The 27873-nt window shown below is 51.7% G+C and overlaps 10 protein-coding genes across 10 annotated transcripts; 4 read left to right on the forward strand and 6 right to left on the reverse strand.

Moving 5' to 3' along the window:
- Positions 1-82: 82 nt before the first annotated feature.
- PV05_00501 (uncharacterized protein) lies at positions 83-1772 on the forward strand. Its single transcript, XM_013465401.1, has 4 exons — positions 83-373; positions 458-623; positions 695-781; positions 916-1772. Exons 1-4 carry the CDS (start codon positions 266-268, stop codon positions 1680-1682), a joined length of 1128 nt encoding a protein of 375 aa, XP_013320855.1. The 5' UTR covers positions 83-265; the 3' UTR covers positions 1683-1772.
- Positions 1773-1965: 193 nt separating this feature from the next.
- PV05_00502 (uncharacterized protein) lies at positions 1966-2778 on the reverse strand (the record flags this gene model as incomplete). Its single annotated transcript, XM_013465402.1, has 1 exon — positions 1966-2778. One exon carries the CDS (start codon positions 2776-2778, stop codon positions 1966-1968), a length of 813 nt encoding a protein of 270 aa, XP_013320856.1.
- Positions 2779-3831: 1053 nt separating this feature from the next.
- PV05_00503 (uncharacterized protein) lies at positions 3832-5226 on the reverse strand (the record flags this gene model as incomplete). The annotated part of the gene is made up of 1 exon (XM_013465403.1): positions 3832-5226. The coding sequence occupies one exon, from the start codon at positions 5224-5226 to the stop codon at positions 3832-3834; it is 1395 nt and encodes a 464-aa protein (XP_013320857.1).
- A 1474-nt stretch (positions 5227-6700) lies between these two features.
- PV05_00504 (uncharacterized protein) lies at positions 6701-8544 on the forward strand. The gene has a single exon (XM_013465404.1). The coding sequence runs from the start codon at positions 6773-6775 to the stop codon at positions 7913-7915; it is 1143 nt and encodes a 380-aa protein (XP_013320858.1). The 5' UTR covers positions 6701-6772; the 3' UTR covers positions 7916-8544.
- Positions 8545-9422: 878 nt separating this feature from the next.
- PV05_00505 (uncharacterized protein) lies at positions 9423-15825 on the forward strand. Its single transcript, XM_013465405.1, has 3 exons — positions 9423-10131; positions 10182-10505; positions 10556-15825. Exons 1-3 carry the CDS (start codon positions 9918-9920, stop codon positions 15331-15333), a joined length of 5316 nt encoding a protein of 1771 aa, XP_013320859.1. The 5' UTR covers positions 9423-9917; the 3' UTR covers positions 15334-15825.
- Positions 15826-15840: 15 nt separating this feature from the next.
- On the reverse strand, positions 15841-18326 carry PV05_00506 (S-adenosylmethionine synthase). Its single transcript, XM_013465406.1, has 3 exons — positions 17923-18326; positions 17778-17863; positions 15841-17727 (listed from the first exon to the last, which is right to left on the reverse strand). Exons 1-3 carry the CDS (start codon positions 18021-18023, stop codon positions 16727-16729), a joined length of 1188 nt encoding a protein of 395 aa, XP_013320860.1. The 5' UTR covers positions 18024-18326; the 3' UTR covers positions 15841-16726.
- Positions 18327-18817: 491 nt separating this feature from the next.
- PV05_00507 (uncharacterized protein) lies at positions 18818-20026 on the forward strand. Its single transcript, XM_013465407.1, has one exon. It carries the CDS (start codon positions 19012-19014, stop codon positions 19903-19905), a length of 894 nt encoding a protein of 297 aa, XP_013320861.1. The 5' UTR covers positions 18818-19011; the 3' UTR covers positions 19906-20026.
- PV05_00508 (uncharacterized protein) lies at positions 19230-21023 on the reverse strand. The gene has a single exon (XM_013465408.1). It carries the CDS (start codon positions 20671-20673, stop codon positions 20176-20178), a length of 498 nt encoding a protein of 165 aa, XP_013320862.1. The 5' UTR covers positions 20674-21023; the 3' UTR covers positions 19230-20175.
- A 274-nt stretch (positions 21024-21297) lies between these two features.
- Positions 21298-24940, reverse strand: PV05_00509 (uncharacterized protein). Its single transcript, XM_013465409.1, has 3 exons — positions 24463-24940; positions 21947-24409; positions 21298-21890 (listed from the first exon to the last, which is right to left on the reverse strand). Exons 1-3 carry the CDS (start codon positions 24744-24746, stop codon positions 21776-21778), a joined length of 2862 nt encoding a protein of 953 aa, XP_013320863.1. The 5' UTR covers positions 24747-24940; the 3' UTR covers positions 21298-21775.
- Positions 24941-25862: 922 nt separating this feature from the next.
- Positions 25863-27825, reverse strand: PV05_00510 (uncharacterized protein). Its single transcript, XM_013465410.1, has 4 exons — positions 27626-27825; positions 27341-27575; positions 26764-27292; positions 25863-26715 (listed from the first exon to the last, which is right to left on the reverse strand). The coding sequence occupies exons 1-4, from the start codon at positions 27683-27685 to the stop codon at positions 26103-26105; spliced, it is 1437 nt and encodes a 478-aa protein (XP_013320864.1). The 5' UTR covers positions 27686-27825; the 3' UTR covers positions 25863-26102.
- Between the last annotated feature and the right edge of the window lie 48 nt (positions 27826-27873).

The raw sequence follows: 27873 nt of genomic DNA on the forward strand, positions 1-27873 counted from the left end.
TTACTGCATCTTTAGTCATCACTGCAGGTTTAGTCACCCACACGATCGAGCTTTGATCTCGTCATGATTAGCAGTGACACCAGTGGACACCCAGACACCTAACTACACAGGCACCTACCAGGTAGGTGGTGGCAAGGTGGGTAGCTGTTCGTCATCGGACTCGTTCCGCACGCATTTGTATTTGCTACCTCGCATACTCCGTACAGCCAACATAAAAGCTACTAGTATTCCATACTGCTGCCCACCAGTTCACCCCCAACACTTTATGTCAAATATCCTTCATCGCATCCGACAGCAAGTATCTCACCTCAGCAAGTTCCCTACTACACCTATCTTAGCCCCAGCAAGAGCAGCCCGCTTCTCTACAATGTCGGTACGCAGCAATTCTCTTCTGTCCGTCCTTGTCCTTCTTTTTTCTGCAATTGTCGTGCTCTTGCTGAATCGAACTCCCTCGCAGGATAATAAAGCCACCATCACAGACTGGGTCAAGCCAGACGACAAGTCGGGCGAGTTCAAGCGCCAACAGTCTGCATTTCGAAATTTCATCTCCAAAGATGCCAATTCCGAGTTCCCAGCCGAGAAGGACAGATATCATCTCTATGTATCTTATGCTTGTCCATGGGGTATGTAATTTACCAATCTCGCACCTAGAGAAGTCCCTTCAGGACTATGCTGATGGACCGGGGGAAAAAAGCTCATCGGACCCTAATCGTCCGCCGACTCAAAGGATTGGAGAACATCATCGGCTTCACCAGCGTGCATTGGCACATGGCCGAGAAAGGTACAGTACTATACCAATCTCACCTCTTCTTCTTTTTCGTTATGCTCGTCCCCCCTTCAACCCTTCCACTGCAAATCTCCATTCCCATTCCCATTCCCATTCCATTTCTATATTCTGACAGCGATCTTATCAAGGCTGGCGCTTCGCCACGCCCGACGAACACGTCCCCGGCGAAAACACCACCCCGGAGCCCTTGCACCCGGACTTCACACACCTGCGCGACCTCTATTTCGCCGCGGACCGCGACTACGCCGCGCGCTTCACCGTGCCGGTCCTCTGGGACAAGAAGAAGCAAACCATCGTGTCCAACGAGTCCGCCGAGATCATCCGTATGCTGTACACCGAGTTCGACGACCTGCTGCCCGAACAATTCAAGGCGGCCAACGGCAACGTCGACTTGTACCCGGAGCGGCTCCGCCACGAAATCGACGAGACAAACGCCTGGACGTACGACGACATCAACAACGGCGTGTACAAGTCTGGCTTCGCCACCACCCAAGAGGCATACGAGAACAACGTGCGCAAACTGTTCTCGAGCCTCGATCGCGCCGAGGCAGACCTCGCAAAATCCTCGGGCCCCTTCTACTTCGGCGACAAGATCACCGAGGCCGATGTAAGGCTGTACACGACCATCGTGCGCTTCGACCCCGTGTACGTGCAGCATTTCAAGTGCAACATCAAGGATATCAGGTCCGGGTATCCGAATCTGCACAAATGGCTGAGGAATTTGTACTGGACCGTGCCCGCGTTTGGCGAGACGACCGAGTTCGAGCATATCAAGAAGCACTACACAAAGAGTCACAAGCAGATCAATCAGTTCTCCATCACACCCGTCGGACCACTGCCCGATATCTTGAAGCTGGATGAGGAGGTGCCTGCTGCAGCTGCAGCAAAGAGATGAGGGCACGCTTGTAGAAAGAGGCTCTAGTCGTCAAAGTGGATATCCAATGGATTGAGTATAGTATCGATACCAGAAAAAGTGCTGACTCTATTTCCCCCTCCTTGTGCCTTGTGTTTCTCTCCTGCTGCAAGCTGCCCGCCCGACAAGTCTCTCAACCGCTCACTAGCATGTCGAGCTCTAGGAGTGCCCAGTCATGCCAACAACTATGCCTCATACTGAACCGTGATGTCCAGTGTGACACGCCTGCCTGCAAGTTCATTTGTGAGCTAGCGTACGTCTTCTCTCAACAACCCGCTGCAGCGCCCGAGGCTCCTGCAACCGCTCCTGGCAGCGCGTTCATCGCACCGGTCGCTGTGTCGAGTTTCCGTTTCAAAAGCTCGACCTCTGCGATCCCACTGACAATCAGCTCATCGAATTGCTCCCAACTGAGACCTTCTTTCCAGATCTGGAGGCGGCCATTTTTGAACTTGTCCGTCACCTCAATTGTACACACAGGTTTCCCTGCTTGGTCCAAGCACCGAAAGCTCGCCTTTTTCCGCCTGGCATGCTCCAGCGCCCACTCCAGTCGACCTAGCGTACAGGACTCGAATTTGCGTTTGTATGTCACAATCCTGTCGAGGCCAAAGATAAGGTCGATTTTATAGGAGAATGTATGGAAGACCACAGTTGCCAGTTCGTAGTCTTTCGGAGCGAAAGTGATGGTAATGTCGGGCCTGGAAGATACAAAGAGAGGACGATTGTAGGAGGCCGTGTACAGAGCTTGGGACGACGCTAGCGGAGTGAGGGAACTGGTGTGCTTCGTGGACGAGAAAAGTAGCGTATATGGCAGCGCTTGCTTTTGCTGAGAATGTGGTTTGGCACCAGGTGACTGTATAGTTTCGCGAGTATTCATCCAGTTGCTCGGTCCAGGATCTAACGTCCATCCGTCTTCCTCCTCACTGGGAGTAGGGGCACCTGTGTGGTATGATGGTGGCTGGGTCGAGTAGTCTGAAGGAAGCCTTGACGGTGCGGGTGGTCGAAGCGGGCTGGGCTTTTTGTTGGCTTGATGTCCAGGAGGATGTTCAGGTTGAGATTCGTCAGGATACTGCGGGATCATGATGATGGAATGAAGGTAAGCGATGGTACGTAAAAGAGCGTTGGCGCCGCGAAGCATAAGAGAGAGTGAGAGAATCGACACAGGCCCTATAAACCCTATAGCCGGTATTTGACTGAAAAGTTGTTGGAAGGCTGAAGCCCGTTGAGGGTAGAGGGATAAATCTCTTGACTCGTGTCGAGGCAGGAGCCATGGCGATGGCGACGGCGATACTCGTAGCGCGGCAGCCTCGACTCTTCTTCGTGCTGCTGCTCTTGTGCAATATGCCGTGAGGAGCCGAATTGGCCGGGCCGTCTTGCAGAAAGTTGGTTGGTGGAGGGGGAAAAAGAAGTGCTAAACCGGAGCAACTTCAGTGTGTGGCAGACGATCAGAAAGTCTGGTGCAACACGAAGAATTGCTTATCAAGAGAATGATCCTCCTCTGGGGTTAAAGGGAGATGGGCAAGCACAGATATCACTGATCATTCAAACGTTGCTCCTCTGTTCTGTATAACACAAGTATCGCACAATCCACCTGGAAACATCTCTCGTCATCTGCTCCTGTCCCGCCGTCCCTGTTACTAGAATGCCCTCGGGTCCTATATCACCAATTGAACTTCCATCTCCTTTCTCCCCAATTGTTATCCTTCTTCTCAATAGTGCCCAAGTGGACAGGACGGAAACCCCAATCCACTGCGTCTAGGCACGCCTCCTGACATATATCTCCTGCTCGAAAAACCGTGCATAGTCCGTTCTTGCGGCCGTCAGTCCTTTTTCCCCTCCTCCTGTCTCAAGATCGGCGTCCGGACCTTGTATCTTGATTTCCAGGGGGTCGCCAGTATAAATGTTTCAATGTTGCTGTTTGTTGTCCATATTGTCCTTCCCGAAGACAGTGGCTGGTACCTGCTGGTGATTGTAGATTCGGTGACCGTTGTGTCGAACCTGTCGATTGCTGTGAGGCTGACCTGGCGGGTAGATACTCCTGATGCCGATATTTGGCCGGCGTTCAGTTGAGGAGAAATGGCGCTGTCTCGGTCTCTCTAGAGTGTCGAAGATGGCCTCGGGGCGCCTGCCATATCTACCGTCTGGTGAATGTCCGTCTTCTCCCGTGCATACCCCTTAACCCTTTTCCCATGCGGCTGCCGTTTGAAACGTTACCAAGAGCAAGCCAAGCCTCGGAGTAGTCGGCGCGCTTGTCCTGGGGCGATGGAGCCGTTTCTGGCTCAGCACCAACCAGGTCTTTAATGCCACTGTCCGATGGGATGATGGGGACCTCTGGCGACGACTCGTCTGAATAGGACTGACTTTCAACGTCGTCCTCATTCTGGTGATCCTTGATCTCGGTTGGCGATGGATAACGCCCCACAATTTGCTTGAATTGATCCATGAAGGCGGCCGTTTCCATCTGCTCCAGCATTCGGGTGCCTGCAACGGATTTATATGTCGATGCGAGATCGCCACCCCGCAGCATCCTGAACAATTGCCAGCAGTCGTCGTTGAGGAAGGAGGCCGCGTCGATTTCTTTGGCTGTGTGTGGGTTTCTGCTCTCGGCGGCCGTCGAGCGTTGGAGGCATGCTAAATGGGTAGATCCTAGGATAGGGATGGGTTTCCCCTCTGAGCCCTCCCTACTATCCGCAGAGAATAAATAAGCCATGCCCCCAAAAGATAAATGCTCCCAGGCTTCTCCGAGCTCACCCCTGGCGTCTTCAGAAGTCAGGAGGGGTTCTGGGAACCATAGTTTCCGGCTCTTCATTTCGACTAGATCATGCCGTCCGTCTTTCAAGAGCTCGATCCTTTTGTAGTTTGCGCAAATATGTACCATTTCGTGGACGAGGGTAAACGCGAGTGTGACGAGAAGTCTCTCTTTGAGCTTGGGTGCCAGTGTTCCGTAGTGGTAGTCGGAAAAGGCGGTCACAAATCTGTTGTTGATCTGGATGGCTTGTGTCTCCATATGCTTCCAAGCCAGTTCGGGATATTGTCCAGCTTTGGTGAATGCGTACCAGTTATCGACGGGACGTGGTTCGCAGTGGCCGGTGAAGATCTGGAAGTTGTACAGGTAATCGAACGCGTCTGGGAAAACGTGTTGTTCTTGGGTAAGCTGGTGCTCGAGAATATAAGTTAATTTTCCAGCTCGGTGCCCGATCTTGCCGTAAACGATCCTGTCGAGGAATTCTGCGTTCTCCTCGAGTAGTCGTGTGGCTAGCACTAGGGCAGGTCGAATTCGGTCGTAGAAAGTTTGGTTTATTGTCCATTCCGGATCTAGCCATTCGTGAACCGGCTTTTCGAGGCCGGCATATATGCTGAGGCGGCTGAAGTTGGATCTAGCAAAGATACGATGTACAGCGCCGTCAGGGTGCTCAGGCTCCACCCTTAGACATCTGTCGAGGTGACCTTCTGAGAATTTCTGGCACCATGGACCACGGGTCGCGTCCAGGAAGTAGTGCAGACCGCCAAGGTTCCAGTAGGATGGCATGTTGTAGGGAGTGGGGGATTCTGAATTTTTGCAGAAGTTGGAAGGTGTATTTGGTGAGGGAAATATCGAGTTTGGTTGGCTAGGACGGCTCTTTACAAGAGCATAAGCCTTCTGTGTCCGTAGGTATGCGGGCTTCGATAAGTGTCGATCGAGGAAGCGCCTTGTAGGAAATCGTGAATAGGTTGGATAGCGCCGAATCGTATAGTGTTGTCTGTGAAAGAAATAGAGAGAATCTGTTGCCAGTGATACCAAGGGGAGTTGAGTCGAGCAAGAAAGTCTGGTCCTCACCCAGAGACGCGGCCACGGGGAGGATATATAGTCGGCGACGGTGGAAAAATTGTCGAATCATGACTCTGACGGCGAACGAGGACCGCTGCTCTCCAAACTCAAAAGGTACAAAAGTCGAGCAAAACCACTGGTACTGACTAGGTAGCCAATAGTTTGATGCAACCAATTGTGCGGATCCATGGTGTACGAACAGCGCCTCGAGGGATGACTCAGACAGTAACACACGAGACCGCCGCACCAAACCATTCTTTCCATTGGGTTCTTCGCCGAGCGGCTGCCACAAACGGTCTTGATGGTTTGAACTCAGTTGCTTCGTGTGCTTAGACTGCAACACTAGGACTGTCTGCGCTGTCTTCGTGCTGGACAAAATGTGGGCAAATTGCTCATTTCAGACACATGAATCAAGGGGGTCAAAACCAACAGCTCGGGGTCGGCTGTCTAACATTCATGGGCATGACTGGGGAAAGCCTTTGCGTCATCTGGTCTTGATGCCTGCCACTTGACGCAAGTGTTCAAGGAAGGGGGTAGCGTGCTATTTCACGGACACAAACTGTATGAGAAAATCTGTACAATAGAAGATACTCGTCCATCTCAGCAGAATGCCCCAGAAGACGCATTGGCTGACTTCTTGACTCGGGACAATCAACACGGCGTCCTCAGGGAATGGTTTTGATGGTTTGGACATGTCGAGGGAACGCAAATTGCAAGGATGGTGTCCACTCGCACTTACAGAGATCTTCATGTCCATTCTGAGTGACGGAGGACTGCTACCTTCACCTCTTACTCCTGCTGCGAGATTCTGTAGGCACCCTAGTAAGGGAAATGCACACAAGCTTGAGGACGTCCGTCACCCCACCCCTTCCTACCGCTTGCACGTGTAAGGTGGGCCACCAGGACAGTCCACACACGATCAATGATCCTCGTATCAATACGTATAAGTATTATAGAACAGAACTGACATGTGACGGTGAACACTCCTCTACTCTGTAACGTCGCTCCCAAGGAAAAGGGGTTGAAGTGAGGTGTGTGGCAGCGAGGCGGAAGGGATGGTCACGTGGATGGTGCTCAGAGCCAGAAGTCAACGTATCACAGTACGTCATCTGCATGATTAGATAAGCTGCCGGTCTATCAGACATTTTTTGTTTCACGCCGCGCACTTCACATGTTGGACACAACTTGCGCATATGGAACTGACAAGCACTCCAAGTATGATGCCTTGCGAATAATGCCTGAGAGTTCTCCATTTCATGCTTGAAAGATGAAACTCGACACGAAGTCACTCCGATACCTCAATCCCACCGATTGGCGCACCCTCACTACAGTCGAGACCGGCAGCCGAAATCACGAAGTTGTGCCCACCCCCCTCATTGCGAATCTCTCCAAATCCAGTGTGGGTGATGTCCAACGCAGTATCTCCCTCTTGGCCAAGGCCAACCTCATAGCCAAAGTCAAGAATGCGAAATACGACGGCTACAGGCTCACCTATGGAGGGCTAGACTACCTCGCTCTACATTCCCTGCAGAAAAGCAATACCGTTTACAGTGTCGGCAACCAGATTGGTGTGGGGAAAGAGAGTGATATCTTTGTGGTCAGTGACGAGAAGGGCGAACAAAGAGTGCTCAAGATACATCGACTTGGTCGAGTCAGCTTCAAAAAAGGTGTTCGTAACAAGCGAGATTATGCCAGGACAAAGGTCCAGAAAGAGAGAGGTGCCGGTAGCTGGATGTACATGTCACGACTTGCTGCCGTCAAAGAGTTTGCATTTTTGCAAGCTCTACACGACGCAGGGCTCAGTGTACCAATACCACTGGGCCAGAATCGACACCAGCTGGTCATGTCACTCATTGATGGGTTCCCACTGCGTCAAATTGAGAAAGTTCCGGACCCAGCTGGGTTGTATGCAGAATTGATGGAGATCCTGGTCCGGCTATGCTCTCTGGGTCTCATACATGGAGATTTCAACGAATTCAACCTTCTGATCAAAGAGGAACAAGAAGAGGAAGGCGAGGGGATCAGATTGGTCCCGGTCTTGATCGACTTTCCCCAGATGGTCAGTGTGGATCACCCCAATGCAGAGTTTTACTTTGATAGAGACGTTGAATGCGTCAAGCGCTTTTTCGCCAGAAGGTTCGGCTTTATCAGCACCGAGGAAGGCCCGTTTTTCCGGGATGCAAAGAAAAGACTTGGGCAGGAAGGGATCAGAAGACTGGATGTTGAGGTCGAGGCTTCGGGGTTCTCCAAGAAAATGGCCAAAGACCTCGAGACCTACATGAAAGACCACGGTATCGATGGCGATGCCAGGGACGCTGAAACACACGACAAAGACGCGGATGAATCCGACTCGGCCGCTAGTGACGACGACGATGAAGTCGTGGACGAAGGCGCTTCGGACATAGGCTGATCAAGAGGCACAAAAAACAGAAACCATCATATCACATCCTTCTTGACAAGACAAGATACCAGGACCATGCATGATGCAGCTGCGCTATCGGAATGATCTGCGCATTTATGCATTTAGATTCCGCGTCGTCCCGTTTCGACCATCATTTGCTTGAGAAGGGAATAGCATGGGACCTTGTTGACCACTCTCATAGGGTCGCCAACTAGCACGACGCAGGCCGTTCAAAAGCGAGGTTGGACGAGGTCTCGACCCCGCATCGATTCTCAGGTGAGTCGAGGTCGTGATGAAGGAGACTTATGCAAGCTCGAGACTAAAGCCGCACAAGCGGCTTGGATGAACTCAGACATGGAGCACTTTCAAGCTGAAAAGCTCAGGCCCGAGTGCTTTTAAGCTGTCACATCAGTTCGGAGAATTATCCACGTGCCAAAACCGTGGACGGGCTCAACGGTTGTCTGAGAGTTCGCTGGTGGCTGATGCTTGGTTGCACTACGACCGCAATTTCGACCTCCTTGATTCCTGTACCGTGTTTCCTAGACAGAAAAGGACGGGATTTGTGTCATTGGAAGAGTGACAAAGCAGTGGAAAGGTAGAATTTGAGTCTAGTACAATCTCGATATGACATCCAACAAACAACTTGCTTTCTCAGATGTTGATCATGGACGTTCTGACCTGACGAGCCATCCTGTCTCAATTATCCAAGCGAGACGGAAAAATGCGCAGCATGCATGAGCAGCAAAGTGATGCTGAACCGTTGTACCTATGGTTGCGGATTCTGCGGGATCCCAATCACTGCAGACTAACAATGGCGCCGTTTGACCTGCATCCGGTATAGAAGCGGGGACACGGACAAGAAGCTCAAACAGCGGACCAAGGTGGTTGACTGATGGGAAACTTTTCAAGAGGAAATGCCGGTCTAAGGAGCCGTAGATACATAACGGACGGAGTACAGTAGAGTGAGCGCAAGAACTGATCATCACCAAGGCATGCAGGAAGGCCTCAAGCGAGGATGACAGCTAGGATAAGGCGGTAGATCCACTGCATTAGACTCGTTTAACCCCTGACATGAGGGAAGGGGAAAGGCAGCTTGAAACAAAGGACCTTGCCTGTGGCTGGATTGGCACTCCAGAGCGATGAGCACGCTTAGGGACTAGGATAGAGTGGAAAAAGGCGCGGGTTCTGTGAATTAGAGGGCCCGCCCTCTGCAGGCAGCCAACCGTAGGGGCGATTCCATGTATTTAGGGCACTATCTATACCTAGGTATATTTAGGGCTTGCCGGGTTCCTGAGTTCCTGCAATGGCTCTGGAGCTAGCCACGGCCGCTAGGTGCCTGCTAGGTGTCTGCTAAGAGGGCACTAAAACCATTCCCGCAGAGCCGGAAATTAATCCTGCCAATGGCTTGACGATCTGGTTCTAGGCTTAATTCTCGCTCCATACCGCATTTGGCGCCTAGGACGCGAACCCTTCTCGACTCCTGACTTGAGACACACGCGAGAACTTGTACCGTCACCATCTCTCAGGCACAGTCAACACAACTTTCCTCTTCTCCCAGCTTGCATTCGGTCATCGCTGTGCCTGTTTTCGTCTAGTAGAGTTTTGTAATCGTCAACAGAAAAGCATCCACCCCTAACCAGCGCTCCTGCGCCCTGGTCACTCGAATCACTATCACCTTCCCCCATTTACGAATCTTTTTTCCTGAGAGAACGGACCACCTACACGTCCTCCCCACAACTGTCCGGCTTGTCGAATCCCGAACTGATTCACGCTCGACGTTCCCGCGGCTGTCACCGTCTCAGGATATCCTCCGCGTCCTCCCCCCAGCAATCAAATCTCCCACGGTCAAATCCACCTACGCGTCGAACTCCATGCTCAGAGGTCAAGGACGGATGACCGTGCACTGCTGTGCCCTTTGACACCCGTTGGAGACACCCACTGAGGGCAAGACGTCCGTTGCGCAAGCAAACAAGTACATCCAAGCCCAAGGGGAGAATCATAGCTGCCCAATATGATCTCCTCCCCTCCAGGCTCGCCGGAGGCTGTGCGCGAGGTACGTGCGCAAAGCATGTATTCGGCCCCGTCTCCAGATCCTGTCCAGAAACAACGACCTCAGAGCATGATCGGCCGGCCGCCGCCTCGCAGTAACAGTCGCATGAGCCAAAGTAGCAATCATGTTGGAAGCAGGGCGTCAGATGAAGACGCAAAGACTTCGGTCAGAGTCGGTACGTGGAATGACATGATGGTTTTAGATACAGATACTAAACTCAGGCAGTGGTTCGAGTACGGCCGCCGCTGGGCCCCTCCGACCCTGGATTCGATCTTATCCCGCAACGTTTTCAAAGATCGATGGTGCAGGTGAACACAAATACTAGTCTCGCCGTCGAATCACCCCAAGGACGAAAGATGTTCATATTCGATCGCGTATTTGGAGAAGACACAACCCAAGAAGGAGTATGGGAATACCTGCAAGACAGCGTGAATTCCTTTCTGCAAGGCTATAATGTCTCGATACTCGCCTACGGCCAGTCCGGCTCCGGGAAAAGTTACACGATGGGCACATCAGGCCCAGATGAACAATTTCATCCTTCTATGAAAGGTAAGCCTAACCTTGACTGTTTGTGAAGTATCAGTCTCATCTCTGTCAAGGTGTCATTCCTCGAGCAGCGCAGCATTTGTTCGACAACCTTAACGGTGGCAACACCCACAGCCGGCATAACTCGGGCTTGAAATCCCCAACCAAATTCTCTGTCCCTAGCTTGAACCAAGCCATGCGCAACTCCAAGTCCTTTGCCGACAGAGGATGGGAAATGTCGGTAACCTATGTCGAGATTTATAACGAACAACCCCGAGATCTTCTGCTTCCTGAGGACGCACCGTTTACGGAAAGAGCCAATGTCCAGATCCGAGAAGATCCTCGTGGTCGAATTTTTGTTGAAGGCCTCAACTCCGTTCGCATCTCCTCCATCGAGGAATTGATGCGCGTCTTGAACCATGGATCTACTATCCGACAGACTGACGCAACGGCTATCAATGCCCGGTCCTCTCGGTCTCATGCCGTCTTCACAATCAACCTTCGACAGACTAGAGCACAAGGATTCACTTCCATGAAAGACAAGAGATCGTCTATTGCTGTCGACCATTTCCCCGGGCACGAGTCCACCATGACAGTAGAAAGCAAACTCCATTTCGTCGACTTGGCTGGTAGTGAAAGACTAAAAAACACCCAAGCCACGGGTGATCGCGCAAGGGAAGGCATCTCCATCAATGCTGGATTGGCCAGTTTGGGCAAAGTCATTTCGCAATTGTCATCCAGGACAACCGGGACGTTTGTGTCGTACAGAGATTCCAAATTGACTCGTATGCTTCAGGACTCGCTCGGTGGCAACGCAATCACGTACATGATTGCTTGCGTGACACCGGCAGAATTCCATCTCAGTGAGACCCTGAACACTGTACAGTATGCTCAACGAGCTCGAAACATCCAGAGCAAGCCGAAAATCCAACAAGTCGACGATGGTGCTGACAAGCAAGCTGTCATTGAACGATTGCGTACTGAGATCGCCTTTCTGAGACAGCAAATCCGCAGTGCAGAATCGGGTGACCGCCGACCTGGTGTCATGTCCGAGCGGGGAGACAGACTGAATGAACGGGAAAATGAGCTGCAAAATCAGTTGTTGGATGTCCAGGAAAGCTACTCTGCCCTCAGCCAAAGACATGCAAAACTCATTTCCGAGTTAACCAGAAACGCAGAGACGTATGACCAAGCCACTTCAATTCCGGGAGAAAGTGCTATGGACCGATTAAGACGGTCTCAGGCTAATCAGGAGATGATCGAGCAAGTTGTGATGGAGTACGAGAAAACAATTCAGAGTCTTGAGGCCAACCTCTCAACGACCCGCTCGTCGCTGGCTACCACAGAGAGCAATCTGCTTGAGAAGGAGACCAAATGCGTTTACGTCGAAACAATGAATCAGCAGTTGAATGCTCGTGTCCAGAAAATGATGGATCGAGAGTCGAACACGGAACAGTACCTTCATGACTTGGAAGCAAGACTCGACAACCAAGGCACTGGTGGCGCCAAAAATGATGAAATCGTCTCCGAGTTGCGAAAGGAAATCTCGCGAATCAGAGAAAGTGAGACCAATGCTGAAGACTATATTTGTACACTCGAGGAACGGCTTGCCGAGGCAGACCAAGACATGGAGATCATGCAACGCGAAATCGAGAGACTGGAGCATCTGGTCGAACGACAGCGGAGTCTTGGCAAACTTGACAACCTGCTCTATGAGCTCGATCACATCCAAGAGAAGGATGGTAAATCGAAAGTCCTCAGTAGAGGGTCTCCTGAGGGAGACAATATCATTGAGGAAGAGCATGAACAAGACCTCAAAGCAGCAGAGGAAACTGCGCTTCCTGCTCAGAAAGAAAATGAGCTTGAGGAACATCTTGAAGAGTCGGCAGAGCAAGCTCTTGAAGAGAGCGACGAGGCAGGTCTTGGGAAACTTGAAAGTGCAGTGGCTCATCAGCAGCTACTGAAGGCGGAGCAGACTGACGAAGCACCAGCAAGCCCTGCGCAGTCAAAGTTCATCAATGAGAAATTTGAAGCTGTCAGCCAGGAATTGTTCGACCTTCGCCTGGAGCATGAGTCAACGGTCAACGACCTGGATCTACTTTCTGCCAAGTACCAGGAGGCACTCCGGACGCTGGCTGAGATGCAAGACTCCATTGATGAGCAGCGTCAAGCCGCAGCATCCCAAGAAAGCAGACCTGCCGAGGACCCCACAGGCTCGCCTTTTTTAGAGCAGGGTCAGCTGCAAGAAGCGGAGGATGGACAGGAAGTGCCCTCCTCGCGATCACTTTCCTCGGAATTATCCTTAGCTGGGGAATCCTCTACCTCAGTGGATACCGATATTACTCCAGTCTTTAAGGATTCTCCGTCGATGGAAGTCGCCACACAGGAGATCGAACGCTTGCAGAATCTTCTTGCAGAGCATGAAAGAAACACGCAGCAGGTTACAGAACAGTACACCCAGCTCCAGGCAGAACACAAGGATGCATTAACAACTGTCGAGCGGCTGAAGACACAAGTGCAGCGGACAAGACCTGGTTCTCCCGGTACACCTGGCATGCTTAGGCGCATGACTTCACAGAACAACACTGGTGTTGACCGAGGTCAACGTTCAGTGACCTCCCTAAGAACTTTACTGGTGGCGGAATTCGAAGACAAGCCCGACCGTATGGAAGGAGCCGAAGTTCATCTCAGCGCGGCAGCGACTGAGCTCCAAGCGCGTCTGGACCGCATTCAAGCTCTTGAAGCTGAAGTCAAGACGGTCAAGAAAGAGATGGAACTCAAATCCACCATTATTTCTGGCTTGACAAGAGAAAGAACGAGCATTAAAGCTGGATCCCCTGTTGACCTCAACATGGTGTCTCAGCTAAGAGATCAGATCATTCAAAAAGAGACCGAACTCAAGTCTTTACATGAGGAATACGCTCGTCGTGAGCAACGTTTGCAAGAAGAAATCCAGAGATTGAGTGCTGAAAAGGCCAATGGCCACATCACACCCCCGGCATCCGAGGATGGAGAAAAGATCCAGTCCCTCAATGGACAGCTGTCTGAGCTGCAACTGAAGCTTGAAGCAAGTCAACGAATAGTTGAGGCGTCCGAGAAGAAGTGTGCTCGAACCCGACACGAACTCGAGGCAGCATTGGCGAGCGTGGAAACCCTCAGAGCTCAGCAAATGTATGGTGAAGACGACACAACATCCGAGCGGGCCGCTGCTGCCAATGCTATGCAGGCTGAGCGTGACCACTACCAAGAATTGATCAACAACATCAAGCAGGAGGTTGAAGAGCAGCGGACGCTAAATATGGATCAGGCGGCCAAGATTTCCGAGCTTCAGCAACTACACGACTCGCTGAGCAAGGACTTCGATGCCCAAGCAGAGCTGGCGACCTCACAACGAGCCGAAATCTCCTCGCTCAAGGCAGAAATTGCTAAGCTTGAACAGAAGATCAAAGAAGCGGAATCGGCCGCGGAGTTCCACAAGCAGAATCTCAAGTCTCTTCATGACTCCCACACTACCCAGATCGAGGAGATGAAGCTTGCTCATGCAGGCAGTCTGGCCGGATATGATGACCAAATTACCGAGATGACTGGAAAGCACGAGAAACTCGTATCGACGTACAAGAAAGACTTGGAGCACGCCCTAACAACCGTGGATCAACTTGTTTCCAAGGCTCAAAAAGCTCTCGGCCACCCAACAAGTGCTGACATGCTTGAGAGTCATATCCAAGATGTGGTGGAAGAGAAGCGGCACATTGCAGAAGCCAATGCACGTTTCAAAGACGTCAACGCTGAGCTTGAACGCCAACTTGACGGCCGACAAAGTTTGCTCGAGCTGGAGGAGGCGCTCGCCGATGCGAACACAAGAATCGCCAACTACCAAGAGACGATCCGCAGTCTTGCAAACGAAGTTGGAAATCACGAGGAGACGCTGCGTGAGAAAGAAGCTCAGCTCAAGAAGGCCGAAGCAGCCGTTGAGGCAATCGAGGCAGAGAAGGCCAAGAAACTGGTCATCATCGAGGAGCTGGAGCAACAATTGCAGAACAGCTTCGACCAGCATCATAATCGAGTTTCAGTCATCCAGGCACAAGGCAACCAGGCCCTGATTGAAGCCCAACAACGAATTGCGTCGCTGGAAAAGGACCTCGACCAGCGGCGATCCATCAATGAAGGCGGCTCAGACAGCGGCTCGCGGACCAACACCATGAAGTCTCAACACCGACCTCAATCTCCACCAGTCGAAGGAGGCGTCCCGCGCTCGAACTCAATGAACTCAAATCTGCGCAAGTCGGCATCCATCGCCTCTTTACCATCCCCTCCACCCGCCATCCCTCTCCCGCCGCTTCCAGCCTTACCCGGCCTTTCGGTCGCAGGTGCCAATGCAACGAATCCTTCTCCGCCTCAATCTCGTCATACTTCTAAGGAAGTTGCCCTCCCCATCACGCCAGTCTCTGGCACGGCCGTATCCTCAAACTCGCAGAACGTCCGCCGCCATTCAGCGCTCATTGAAGAACAAGAAAACCGCCTCCGCACCATCGAAAAGCACCTGCACGCCGAGAAGCAACTGACCGCCACACTCGAGGAGGCGCTGGTCGATCTCGAGACACAGTCGAACAAGCTGCGCGCCGACGCGGACGTCTGGAAGAAGAAGGCCTGGGCCATGGAAGAAGAGCTCTCGGGCCTGAAGAAGGAGCGGCGGTCCGAGCGACTGAGTGTCCAGGCTGTCGAAGAAGAAGTCAAGAAGCGCCGTGAGGCCGAGGCGGCGAGGGCGCAACTCGAAGAGCGGATGCGCTTGTTGACCGTCGGCAAGGACGGGAAGACGAAGAAACGAAAGGGCAGCTCATTGAATTGTTTCTAGGCGTTTGAATTGGGCGTTCGGTCGATCAGCAACACTAATGACGTCGCATTGTCCTGTTTCCTGGTCTGTTTTGTCTGTCGAGACACGAAAGCGAGGGCAAATTGCACCTGCACAGCAAGCGAGGCGAGTCGAGTCGAGTTGGATCCCTGGTTTTCTGGTTGGTTGATGTTTGATTGATGTGATGGCACTCTACATACAGTCATGCCCCCCATGCCCTGTTTTCATGTCCCTTTCTTTTGTTGTGTGTGTTGTTTTTCTTGGGTTATAATCAGTTTGCGATATCCAGCCAGCCAGAGAGAGCTTGGGTTCGAGGTCTTGGTCGGGGGCGATGGTGGTCTGTTCAGGTCGAATTGGATCGGATTGGGATCTTTTTGTGTAATACGGAAGTTGAATAAATAGCAAGCAAAACGAAGTAAAGCAAGTAAACGAGCCAATGAGCAATCCAGGCGATACAGCCAGGCAGGCAATGAAGACTGTTGATAATGATCAATATCCTAATACTTAATGCTTTACTTTGACAGTACCAGTAACTCCTCCCGGTACCTAGATGGGCGCCTTACCTTGGCTGTGGGCTCTGCAAGATCCTGAGAAGACGTTAGTCTATGTCCATTCTGTAAGAGCGCATCTCTTTCCAAGGCTCCCACTCTGGCAGCTACAATTCATATCAATTGGCCAGGGAGAAGGAGTTCTTGTGGCTAGGCTGAACGGGACCAGTCATGAGGTGAACATAAAGCCAAAACTCCGTAGTCACGGTAAGGATTGTAGAGCACCAGCAAAACATCCACTCGCCATTGCAAATTCGATCGATTGTACTTTGAAGCTCGTGCGGATTCGACCTATTCGTTGACAGCGAGCGTCGAGCGATTCTGTAGTCTTTCGAGTACAGTGATGCCCCCTTGCGCTCAGCGGGCGCAATCTCAAGTCGAGTCACGTCGATCCACTGGCCGTCTGTGATGCCGATGGGATCTATCTCAATCTCCTACAGTTCCCCAAACGTTTCTTTCGTCTAGCATAGCGAGTTGAACGCCAATCCCAATGCCCTGTTGATGGAACCACAAAAATCCAATGTATCTTGCGCGTAGGGGTATCATAACATGTTGAATATCGTCAGACAAACCCACGCCCCAGAAACTTTTTTGAGAACAAAGAAAAATCGTCTCTAGCCCGACTCTCTCTTCAGGACCACAAAATGCAACACATCACACGCTTTCTATCTGTTGAAAGAAGAGACTCGCAAGATGTAGCAAGCGAGGCAAAAAGTTCGTCCCTGAGTCTGTTGAAACCAGGAGCCCGAACCTCGCCTCGTCGCCAACAGCATGCTCCGCCTACTCTGTTTCGTTCAGTCATCCGCTCCCCTCATGGATGTGGTGGTGATTTGATTTCGACAGGTGATTTAGAACTTCAAGGGCTTGGGCTGTTCCCAGGGGAAGCTCTGGTCGCTGAAGTGGCCGTTCTTGGAGGTCTTGTTGTAGATGGGGTTGGTGAGGTTCAACTCCTTGACAATGACACCAGGTCGGAGGTCAAAGTTGTTATGGATGATCTTGACCAATTCAGTGCTGGACTTGTCGCTTGTGCCATACGTCTCGACAAACAGAGACAATGGCTCGGCAACACCAATGGCGTATGACAGCTGAACAAGGCAACGACGGGCGAGACCAGCTTTGACGAGAGACTTGGCGATCCACCGAGCGAGATAGGCAGCTGATCGATCGACCTTGCTGTAGTCCTTGCCCGAGAAAGCACCACCACCGTGAGCGCCCCAACCACCGTAGGTGTCGACAATGATCTTACGGCCAGTAAGTCCAGCATCGCCCTGGGGACCACCGATGATGAAGAGCCCAGACGGCTGGATGTGGTAGACGGTCTTGTCATCGAGGTATTTGGCTGGGATGACTTTCTTGATGATCTTCTCCAAGATTTCCTTGCGAAGATCTTCGGTGCTGATGTCCTCTGAATGTTGAGCTGAGACGACAACAGTATCCACTCTCAAAGGCACCACGGCACCTCCATCGTGGGCGTATTCCACGGTGACCTGAGTCTTAGTATCCGGCCGCAGCCAAGGAAGCTCGCCGGACTTGCGGGCCTGTGTCATGGCCGCATTCAGCTTGTGAGCAAGTTGGATGGTCAGAGGAAGCAGTTCTGGAGTCTCGTCGGTGGCATAACCGAACATGATACCCTGGTCACCAGCGCCCAGCTTTTCTAGTGCCTCCTCATAGTGCAGACCCTGAGCAATATCTGGAGACTGTTCTTCGATAGCGACCAGGACGTTACAAGTCTTGTAGTCGAAGCCCTTGTCGGAAGAATCGTAGCCGATTTCTTTGATGGCCTCACGGACGATCCGTTGGTAGTCGAGATGGGCTTTGGTTGTGATCTCGCCGAAGACCATAATCATGCCTAGGAAGGAGTTAGAAGAGAACCAGCCGGCGCAGTTTGTAGGCGCATACCGGTCTTGGTGGCAGTCTCGCAGGCAACTTTGGAGAGAGGGTCTTCCTTGAGGCAGGCATCGAGGATGGCGTCCGAGACTTGGTCGCTATGCCCATGTGTCAGCTAGACTCTTCGGCCTTCGGTGGGGGAAGATCGAGGGCTCACGCAATCTTGTCCGGGTGACCCTCACCAACAGATTCCGAGGTGAAAAGGAAGGTTTCACGCTTGTCGACGCCGTTGACGGCTCCGTTGGTAGCACCGGCCATTTTGGCTGGTAAGAAGATGACAGGAAGGGCGAGAAGGAAGAGGGATAGTCGGGTTTAATGTGGTGGGAGAGTAGGTGCGGAGGGGTGTGTACAGCAGAAGAAGAGGAAATGCGATGAAATGTCAGCCACGCCGAGCTTTGTGGTCTTGTTGGTTTGATGGTTTGCTGCAAAGTCTGTTTGCAAGCAATCACCAAGGAATATCAGAGAGAGAAGGGCAAAGAGAGTGGAGTGGGAGAGAGGCGGTATATGACAACAAGAGCAAAGAGGTTTGACCAGAAAAAAATCGGGGGAAAATGGGTAAAATGGGTGAGGAGAAAAACAAGAGCTTTGCTGGTTGCGATGTCGTTATCGGCAGCCCATCACCCACCCCATCGGCATTCGCTCTGAACGAGTCTTCAGCAAATGGTAGATCTGAGTGGCCCCATGCTTATGCCATGCGGGACGCTTTGTTCCATGTCCATATCCAGATCCATTTGGTGGCCTTCTGTGGCCTCTGTGGCCTCTGTGGCCTTTGTGCTGGGTGAGTGGAAGACCGGTGGCTATTTCCAGAGCAGGCTCATTTGTACGAGTACAGACAGTACAGAATTTCGAGTAGTGGCCCATCATGGCCCTTGGTCCTGACTAGCCTACCTACCTTAGGTACTGTGGTCGTGGGCAATACTTATGCTATGTATACCCTGGATTGTGTCTGCGCTGCCAGTATCGCCATCTCCCCACCGGGCGGGCGGTGGCAGAATGATGTGACTCCTCTTGAAACTTTTTTGTACTGTGTAGGCACATCACTGAGCGACAACGACACCGGATAATTCACCACCTCTTCACATCAGAGACAAACCAATCGCCTTGTGCAGTACAAGACAGGTCGTGTGCAGATCTTTACCACAGACAATGTGTTAACTTCTAGAGTGGTCTCCCGCTTACACACATACCGCATACGCAGTCCTCATCGCAAGCGACCCTCCATGCTCTGGCCATACCAGCAACCATCATGTCTAAGTTTGGCTGTCTAGTAATGGGCCCTGCCGGCGCAGGCAAGACCACCTTCTGCACGGCTCTGATCCAGCACCTCCAACACAGCCGGCGCTCATGCTTCTACGTCAACCTCGACCCTGCGGCAAACGACTTCGCCTACGAACCCGACCTCGATATCCGCGACCTCATCTCGCTAGAAGATGTCATGGAGGAAATGTCATTAGGGCCTAACGGTGGTCTGATATTCTGCTTCGAATTCCTGCTACAAAACCTCGATTTCCTCGCCTCCGCCCTCGACCCTGTCACCGAAGAATATCTCATCCTCTTCGATCTCCCAGGTCAGATAGAACTTTACACACACATCCCTCTCCTACCGGAGCTGGTCAAATATCTGTCAAGAATGGGTCCGTTGAATATCAATCTGTGCGCGGCCTATCTCCTGGAAGCCACATTCGTGGTAGACAAGGCCAAATTCTTCGCCGGGACCCTTTCCGCAATGAGCGCCATGATCATGATGGAACTTCCGCACGTCAATATCCTATCCAAGATGGACCTCGTCAAGGACCAAGTACCCAAGAAAGAGCTGAAGCGTTTCATCGACCCGGATGCCAATCTGCTCGATGATGAAGACACCGGTAGAGGTACGGCTGAGCATACCGTTGACCTACGCAATCCACAAGAGATTGATCAGGTCATGACTGGTGGCTCGTTCAAGCAGCTCAACCGTGCTGTGGCGAGATTGATCGATGATTTTAGTATGGTATCCTTCCTGCAGCTGGACGTGAATGATGAAGACAGTGTTGGCGATATCCTGAGTTACATCGACGATGCCATCCAATACCATGAGGCACAGGAACCAAGAGATCCGAAAGAGGCGGACATGGAAGAACCAGCGTGGGAGGAAGGTTGACCAATTATTGTATATTTCCTAGTCCCGCGAAATTTTGGTCGTCTTCATTCGAGTTCGGTCAGCGTCGGCGTTGGAGGCGTGATCGTTCATGCAACATGAAGTAGATACCCGGGAATCGAACGGATCCTTCATGATATGTTCACAATCTCTTCTTCTTGTGTTCCGCCGTCTGTGCTGTTGACCGAGCCCCCGCTGTCGTAATCAGATGTTTGGAAGCATGTCCTTCCGACCCCGATCGAGGCGCCAATCTCATTGCGTGTAAAACGGTTTTCAAGTCCACCCACTACGTCTCTTCTTCCCTCCCACAATTGGAACTTGCTGTCTCCCACCGCCATAGTACGCAAAAGGACCCGTCTTGTTATCTTTCCCACCGCCACTCATCACCTTGTCCTCGACGAACCCCCAAAGCAGTCCCACCACCCACTCGGCATCACCAAATGCTTTCTGCACTCCCACTCTGTTCACATAGAACGCCGCATTGATCAACGCAATCACCAATACAATCTTGATGATGAAGACGACCCACGCCACCACGCTGCGGCGGACGTAATCCGCTATCTTCAGTGTCAGGTACAGCACCACCACGAACGCCGCGAGCGAGACGATGTCCCCGCTTGTCGCGGCGGCTATGGCGGAGGAGAAAATTGGTGTGAGGCCTGAGGAGATGGATTGTAGCGGACCAGGGAGTAAGGGGCAGATGTAGGAGTCGTAGATGTCGGCGAGATTCGAGACGAAGGGAGGGAGAGGTTGTTGTTGTTGTGGTGCCATTGCTGCTGCCGCCGATTGTTTGCTATCTGACGGATTTCTGGGTTCCGTAAGATATAGACTCGCGCTGATGAGCTGGAGAGCAGGACGACGGTCTTGAAGGAGGAGGAGATGAATAATATGATGGAAAGGAAAATCGACTTCGGGGATTCGTAGAAGGTGAAGCAAGCGCCGAGATCGATGTGTTGGGTATTGTGTTCAATGTCGCATGTTGCGTAGGCCACTGGAGTGAAGTCACGACCTAACGACCAAGGTGCGAAGTTTTTGTGCACTGGCCTGCTGTCCCTGGCACAGCGTATCTAGGTAGACTTGCAAGCAATCGAATAAGGACAGCGATGGTCTCTCAATTCAATCCATAAGCAGTGAAGGAGTGTACTGGGCAAGATCGTAACCGCGGGGAAATTGTTCTGCATAATGCAGTACGGAGAACCACTAACGGTTGCGGTCAAGCATCCGTACCTCGAGCGTAAGTACTTCTGACGCCTTCACACCGTCTGCGCCTTGTAGAGCTCGCCCGGCATCTGCTTTATTAGAAATACTCTTCCAGGGCGGAGCTGCTTTTCTATCCCAGGAACATCTAGAGAGGTCCAATCCGTTTGATAATAGAAGACCAGTTATAGACATGGCCTTCATAAGACGCAGATTGTTGCAGCATCGTGCTTAGATATGGTATTATTGAAGACAAGCATATGCCTATCCTTTTGATGGCGTTCTCCAGGTCCCAACCCAGCCGGAAGCATCCCTGCCATGTATAATACTATATCCAAACCCACAGTTGATGCATCTCATCACCGCCCTTCATCTCATCTTTCAAATACTATTAGTTGGGTATAATCATGTACCAAGCACTGTGCGCGTGCGTTGGGGTGGTGGACAGAAGGCAACCAAAACCCTTCCATCAAGGGTGCCTAATATGAGGCACAAGTTTCAGAAAGCCCAATCCAGGTCTGATCTCTCCAAGTGAAGCATGGTATTGCTTCTCAGACCAAGAACTCCGTCGCTAAATATGCTTCTCATGCATAAATGGTAACGGTAAAAAAAATTGAAAAATATGCCCGTAACGGCGTCGAGCACCATGTGGTTTAGGCCCCTGATTCGCGCAGACTTAGTAGTCTGAGGGGTAGGAGTAGTCGTACGATGAGTTCAGGAGTGTCTCTACTTTCTCGCGCTCAGCCGCAATGGCGGCTTCCAGTCGTCGAGTTTGACGGAGGGCTTCGTCCCTACAGCGATGCTGTCAGCTTGCTGGCATAGATCAGTCAATGAGAATCATGCTTACCTCTCCGATTCCAGCTCAGCAACACCAATCTGAGCTGTGTTCATCCGTCCGACGACTTCTTCCATTTCCTTTTCGGCCTCAGCTAGAGCTTTCTCCAGGTCGGCCACCTTGTTCTCTAGATACTCGGTCTTGAGTGCTTCTTGAAGGGCTATGCCTGGTCCACTGGTCGTTTGGTCCAATCTCGGGCTCTTCTTCGAGTTGACAAACATTGGTGACAATGGGGACCTCGGCGTAGGAGTCAGAAATCCAGGCATCTTTCTGCCAGACCGTGTCCGCATCAGCTGGATGTTGTTACTGGCGCGGATAACGCGGACTTCCTCTTCATGCTTCATGACGGCTGTTTCGGACTGCATCTGGGCAACGGTGATAACGTCTTCCAGTTTCCGAAGCTTAGCTTGAAGCACATTGATCTGACTTGCTGAGGCTAGCTGATTCTTTTGACCATTTTCGACCGCGTCCTTGAGTCGGTTCCGCAGATCGGAATTTGCTTGCATTTGTTTTCTGACCTGGGTCGCTAACGCCTCAGACCTTTGAGCAGACGACTCGAGCTCTGCAGCAAGTTCTTCTTCCTGCATCAACTGTCCCAATGAGTCTTGTTGCCGTGCTTGGTCTCGCTGCTGCTGTAAGCGACGCAACGCTTCCTCCAGTGTTGATGAGAGGACTTCAGGTGCACTGTCGTCGCGAGCTTGTAGCAAGGTCTGCAAACTAGCAGTTTCTTGCTTACTTCGATCCAGATCCATTTTGAGACCCGACAGACCCTTCTCACATTGCCACTTTTGCTCCAAAGCATCATCAGTCCTCTTGCGTAGAAGGTTGATTTCCGAACGCAAGGTCCGAACTTCACGTTCATAGCCTCCCTTCTTCAGGTGATGCAACGAGTTTGCGCGGTCACGTTCGGCTTCGGCGAGTTTGAGTCTCTTTTCGTATTGTCGCCGCTCAGCTTCTTGTCTCCGTAACAAGTACTTCACGGTAGTATGCAAGGCGTTCCTTTGGTCCGTGACGTCCTTCAACTGGTCGGCAAGCGGCTGCTGATTATCAGGGGTAGCACGATTGCTGATGGAATTTGACCTGGACAACGAATTCGACCTATTACCAGCCCTTGAATTCGACCTGTTCATGTGGATGGTGTTAGACCGCTGCAGTCCCATACTTCGTCCTCCAAAGAACGAAGTCTTTGTGGGGGATTCGCCCATCCCTCCCTCTTCAGCGATGGATTGGAATTGCATGTTCATCGCCTTTGCACTCTGGAGCGCAGCGTTCTCATCTCTAAGACTCTGGATTTCCTGCTGCATTCGTGTTATGTCGTATGGTGATTTCTGGGACTCAGACAAGCTTGCCTCCAACCCCTCAACTTGAGACCGCAGCTGAGGCACAACTTCATCACGTAGGTTGTCGCGTTCGTTTCGGTGTTGCTCCAAGTCGACTCGCAGTGCAGTTAACAGATCCTCGAAGTTCTCTTTTGTCTGCCTTTCTTCCACCAGCCTCCTCTTCGCATCTTCCAGGGCCATTTCTAGCTCCTTAGCCCTGGCTGTGATATCTGCGGACTGGTTGTGATCTCGACGCGACTGCGAGAGCCTCTGCTCCAAGATGTGGACATGAGACTCCAAGGCTTGCCGACTTGATCGTTCATTCTGCCATTTCTGGGACATTTCCACCTTCAGCTGTGCTCTCCGTTGTTCTGATTCGCGTTTTATCCTCTGAATCTCATCCTTTGGGTTGCCTTCGCTAGTGGAAGGTCGAATCGAGCTTGTGCCCGAGTCTGAGAAGTAATCACTTGTTCGATCAATCTCTCTATTGGCGCTTGTTCCTTCGCTTTGTAGCCTTTCAACGAGGTCTTCTAAATCCATCTCGCGTTTAATCGAGTTGGCCAGCTCGGTGCTGATCTCACGTAGTTCAGCCTCGAGCTGCAGGCATTTGCTTGCCGCGTCGCCATTGGTAAGCGACTGAACATAGGGGCTCCCATCGAAGTCGATCGAGTCTTGGGAGGGCTGTGATTGTGCGTTTCGGGAGGTCGAGGCTCCGAAGGGAAAGCCGGAGGACGAACGTATAGAGGCGCTGGGTGATGCAATATACGGAGATGGAAGAGGGGATTTCCGGTCTGATATATCAGTGACGGAAGATTCGGTGCTTGGGGAGGCGGCAGGCTTGCGGCTGAAGAAGGATGTAAACTTGCTCCCCGGTGTTTGAGGTTTCTTCGGGTCAACGACCGTCAATGATTTTGTCGACGAGCTCGAGTCCGTCCGCAAAGGCGGCGGCCTCGAGCCAGGCTTCAAACCCATGTCCTCCTCTACCACAGTTTCTACCGTGAAACCATTGGATGGTCTTATTTTGTGATGGCCCTGGGGAGAGCTGGTATAGTCCTCGGTGTAGACTTGAGGTACGTGGCCGTTCGTAGCGGTTCGAGTCGAGTCGATGTCGATCGTATCTCTTCGAGGTACAGTAGCCGACGATATACTCGATGTCCTATGCTAATCAGCTACACGCGTAAGTACGAGAGGACAAGAGCAGTGTCTTACGCCCTTCCTACGGTGTCAAGCGACCGTGAAGTCTCGTTAGATCTTCCTTGAACCGGTGAAACGTCCGCGCTCGGTAGCTGGCGTGATGACTCAGGAGACTTGGGAGACTGAACGATGGGCGAGGCGTTGGAAGGGAGAGGCTTTCGGCGGACGGGAGAGATCTGAGAGAAGGGTTTCAAAGCTGCCGAAAGAGAGGGGAGACGTTGTAGAGGAGGATAGTCCTTTGGCAATGGAGGAGGGGGAGCAGAAGCAAAGCTTCCTGGGTATTGAGCATTGTCGTCCATGGCCGCCCTGGTGCGGCGCGATCAGGGGGTTGGTGTGGTGGATTGTAGCGAGACGGCGAACGGAAGTGGGTTGACGCTTTGACGGGCGTCTAGAATAGCGACATGTTTCGAATGGGTGTATGGCACGTAGATCAGCCACATGCAAATAGTCCTGAGTGAGGACAGTGGAGAGCCAAAGAGAAGGGCTTCTGTTGCATTGATAGTGAGCTGGAGGATTTAATCGAGAGTAGGAGAACGGCCGCTCAATTGTTGTAGTCGGATGCGGTTTAGGCGCCTCGACGGTATCAATCTCATTGGATCCCTCGCAGATTACGCACTAATCGCCGTCTGGCGCCTACTGATTTTCAGCATTAGGACAGGCTAGAGAACAAGGCTACGAAATCTCGTCTTGATCAGATGAGGATGGCTAGCGAGATTGTTGCAAAATGCAAGTCGCTCTCGACGTGATACAGAGATGCAATCTGGCGGGGTGAACAGATGCTTGCCCACGATCTTCTGTACCCTAGGGATATTGCGACGTGACGGGCATGGCGCCTGGCCTAGTAAGCCTTTGGTTGTGCGAATGGTTGCGGCGACCGTGTTTGACATGAATACGCTTTCAAGCCGACGATGAAACCGTCAGGATGCCAACATGACGGCCAGTTTCCCGCCAGCGACAATGGGGCTTTGTGCTCTCGCTTCCTTCCAACTCAATTGTACATTTTCTTTGTCTTCAAGCTCCCCAGCATTCCATCATGGAGTTTACCTCAGGGTCGCATGCATGGATGTCCCAATGGGATTGACATGCGCATGGCGGGTTAGTGCAGCAGCTGCAACCAGTGGGAAAGTTCATGTCGTTCATGATGGTTCCAACCCGTTCATCTTGGCAGGGGATGTTGCCCTTTTGAGCTGCCGAGCTGCAGGTAAAGCTAAAGCTCCCAGTGGCTCCCCTGGTGGAAGATTCACAGTCCTACCACTTGAACGACGCTTGAACTTATCTCGCTTCTTAAGGGCATGCACCCATTTTTGGGATGGTCACTGGATGGTCTCGATCCCTCTCTACCCAAAAGGCTGCAGTATGCCTTATGTAGAATATTACAGTACTAGACCCGGATTATTCCAGGCAAAAGCAATTCATCCACGAAGGCTAGTTTTGCGTCAAGCATCTAGCTCTGACTACTCCGTACTGGAGATCGATAAAGTATTTGCAAGCAATTTGCGCCATCGATGATCGCACGGTGCCTCGCTCGCCTCTTGGATCAAAGATACTAGGCACGTAGCACTTTATGAGGTCGACCTTGGGTGACCTGACTGTTCCATTTCCACCTTGTGATGGAGATCCCGCCTCGAAACAAGTCTGGCATCAGCCCAGACTCTTTATTTGTCAAATGTGTATCGCATCCATTCTCCAACAGCTTTGAGACTCTCCCATCTTACGTTTTCATCCGAATCACCCATGAGTTCCAGTAGTCGAGCCTTGAGACCAAGCCTCTCAAGAGTCGACCGATACTCGGGTACTTCTTTGACCAGGTTTCCCACATCGTTGCATCCCACCGCAAGTACCTTTTTGTCCGATTCCCAACCTTTAGAGAGGATCTCAGTCAATTTCTTGGGAAGCTCGCCCTTCTTGTCTTCAAGAATCTTGCGAGCATTTTCCCTCCAGAATGTCGGGTTTCGATGGGGAGGTGACCACCTCAAATGACCAGAGTTGACTTCGTCGGCATACTCATCAAAAGTTGTCTGATTCTTGGTGTATTCCTCAAGCATTGTCTTGAGATTCTCGAGGTCTTCGAGCAAATCCTGGTCCGTTAGATGCCGTCCCGAGAGATTACCCAGTAAGGCTGGAAGCCTGGCAGTCGTAGCAGCGGCAATCAAAGTGTCTTTGTTGGTTGATAGCAAGTTGTTCAGCGTTGCAAGCAGCAGGCGAGTAGTCTTTTCCTTTGGCGACATTCGCAAGAGCTGTGTATACAAAGGGATAATCTCTTCGTCCCTGGATAAATGTTAGCCCGAATCAAATTTGTCGGTACATGGGCCATACTGTTCGAGACCTTCGCCCACCATTTCGCCCTCGAAGCTGAGCTGCCATATAACAAGCAAGACATGATACATCAGCTGCAGTCCTACACCACCTCCAAATCTTGTGTCGTTGCTTCGGATACTTGTAGTTCCACTCCATAGCGTAGAGTCGTTGTCTTTAGATGCTCCCACGGCTTTCCTTAGGATATCAAACAATGGATCAACTGTATCTTGTTTCTGCTTCCAGAACAGCTCTTTCGACCGTGTCGTACGCAGCAGCTGTGAAAAGTGCTGTACTCCGATATCCTGCAGGCCACTGTCCTGGTTTTTGACCAGCTTTGCCAAATATGAGTAGACTTGGGGAAGGGCTTGATCATCTCGTGGGGCCGGTTTGGATGACGCCGTTAGAGAAATAGCAATGAGGTTGACGAGGAAGGTGGCTGAAAATAGAGGTATTGGGTCTTCTGGGTTGCTGGATTGGTTGAGGAATGAAAGGAAAGTCTTGTAGGGTTCCGGGTGCTCTAGGATGGTTGTTGCAAGCGCTGGCGCATCTGTTTGAGGTCAGCATAAGGGACATCGTCTCTCGTAGCTAGGCACACCATTGATCAGGTCCGTCGCCAGGACCAGGATATATTGGATAATGTCGCTTCGTTTGGAGGCTTTTTCCAGTACACTGGGGCCATCTGCACCGCCGACTAGCAGCGCGCTGTAGCTCTTGACATCCTTCTCGATTGTCTGCTTCCTCTGCTCTTTTCTAACCTTGTCCACGGACCTGATCTTCTTGAGCTGCTCATCTGTGAGGTTTCCTGCCCGAACCGCGCCATCCCAAGGAATCTGTGCGGATCGTCAGCTTGTGCACATATCAGAATGGCATAGGCACCAACGGGGCGTGCTCTAATGTTGTTCTGCAGGTTGCTGAGGTAGGCAGGCGGACTTAGTGACATGTTGGAAGGGGCTGTAAGTTGGTCTAAGGCACTTTGGAAGAAACAAGGAGTGCCAAACTATTCGATAGCATCCATAGATTCGAGAAGCTGGGTCTTTGGAATGAGAATTGGGAAAAAGATGTCATCGCATTGCAGTTACTCTAATCGTTATCGAAGCTCCAAGAAGTTGGAGGCCAAGGGCCGTAGGC

The sequence above is a fragment of the Exophiala xenobiotica genome (genome assembly GCF_000835505.1).
Source record: "Exophiala xenobiotica strain CBS 118157 unplaced genomic scaffold supercont1.1, whole genome shotgun sequence".
Lineage (NCBI taxonomy): Eukaryota > Fungi > Ascomycota > Eurotiomycetes > Chaetothyriales > Herpotrichiellaceae > Exophiala > Exophiala xenobiotica.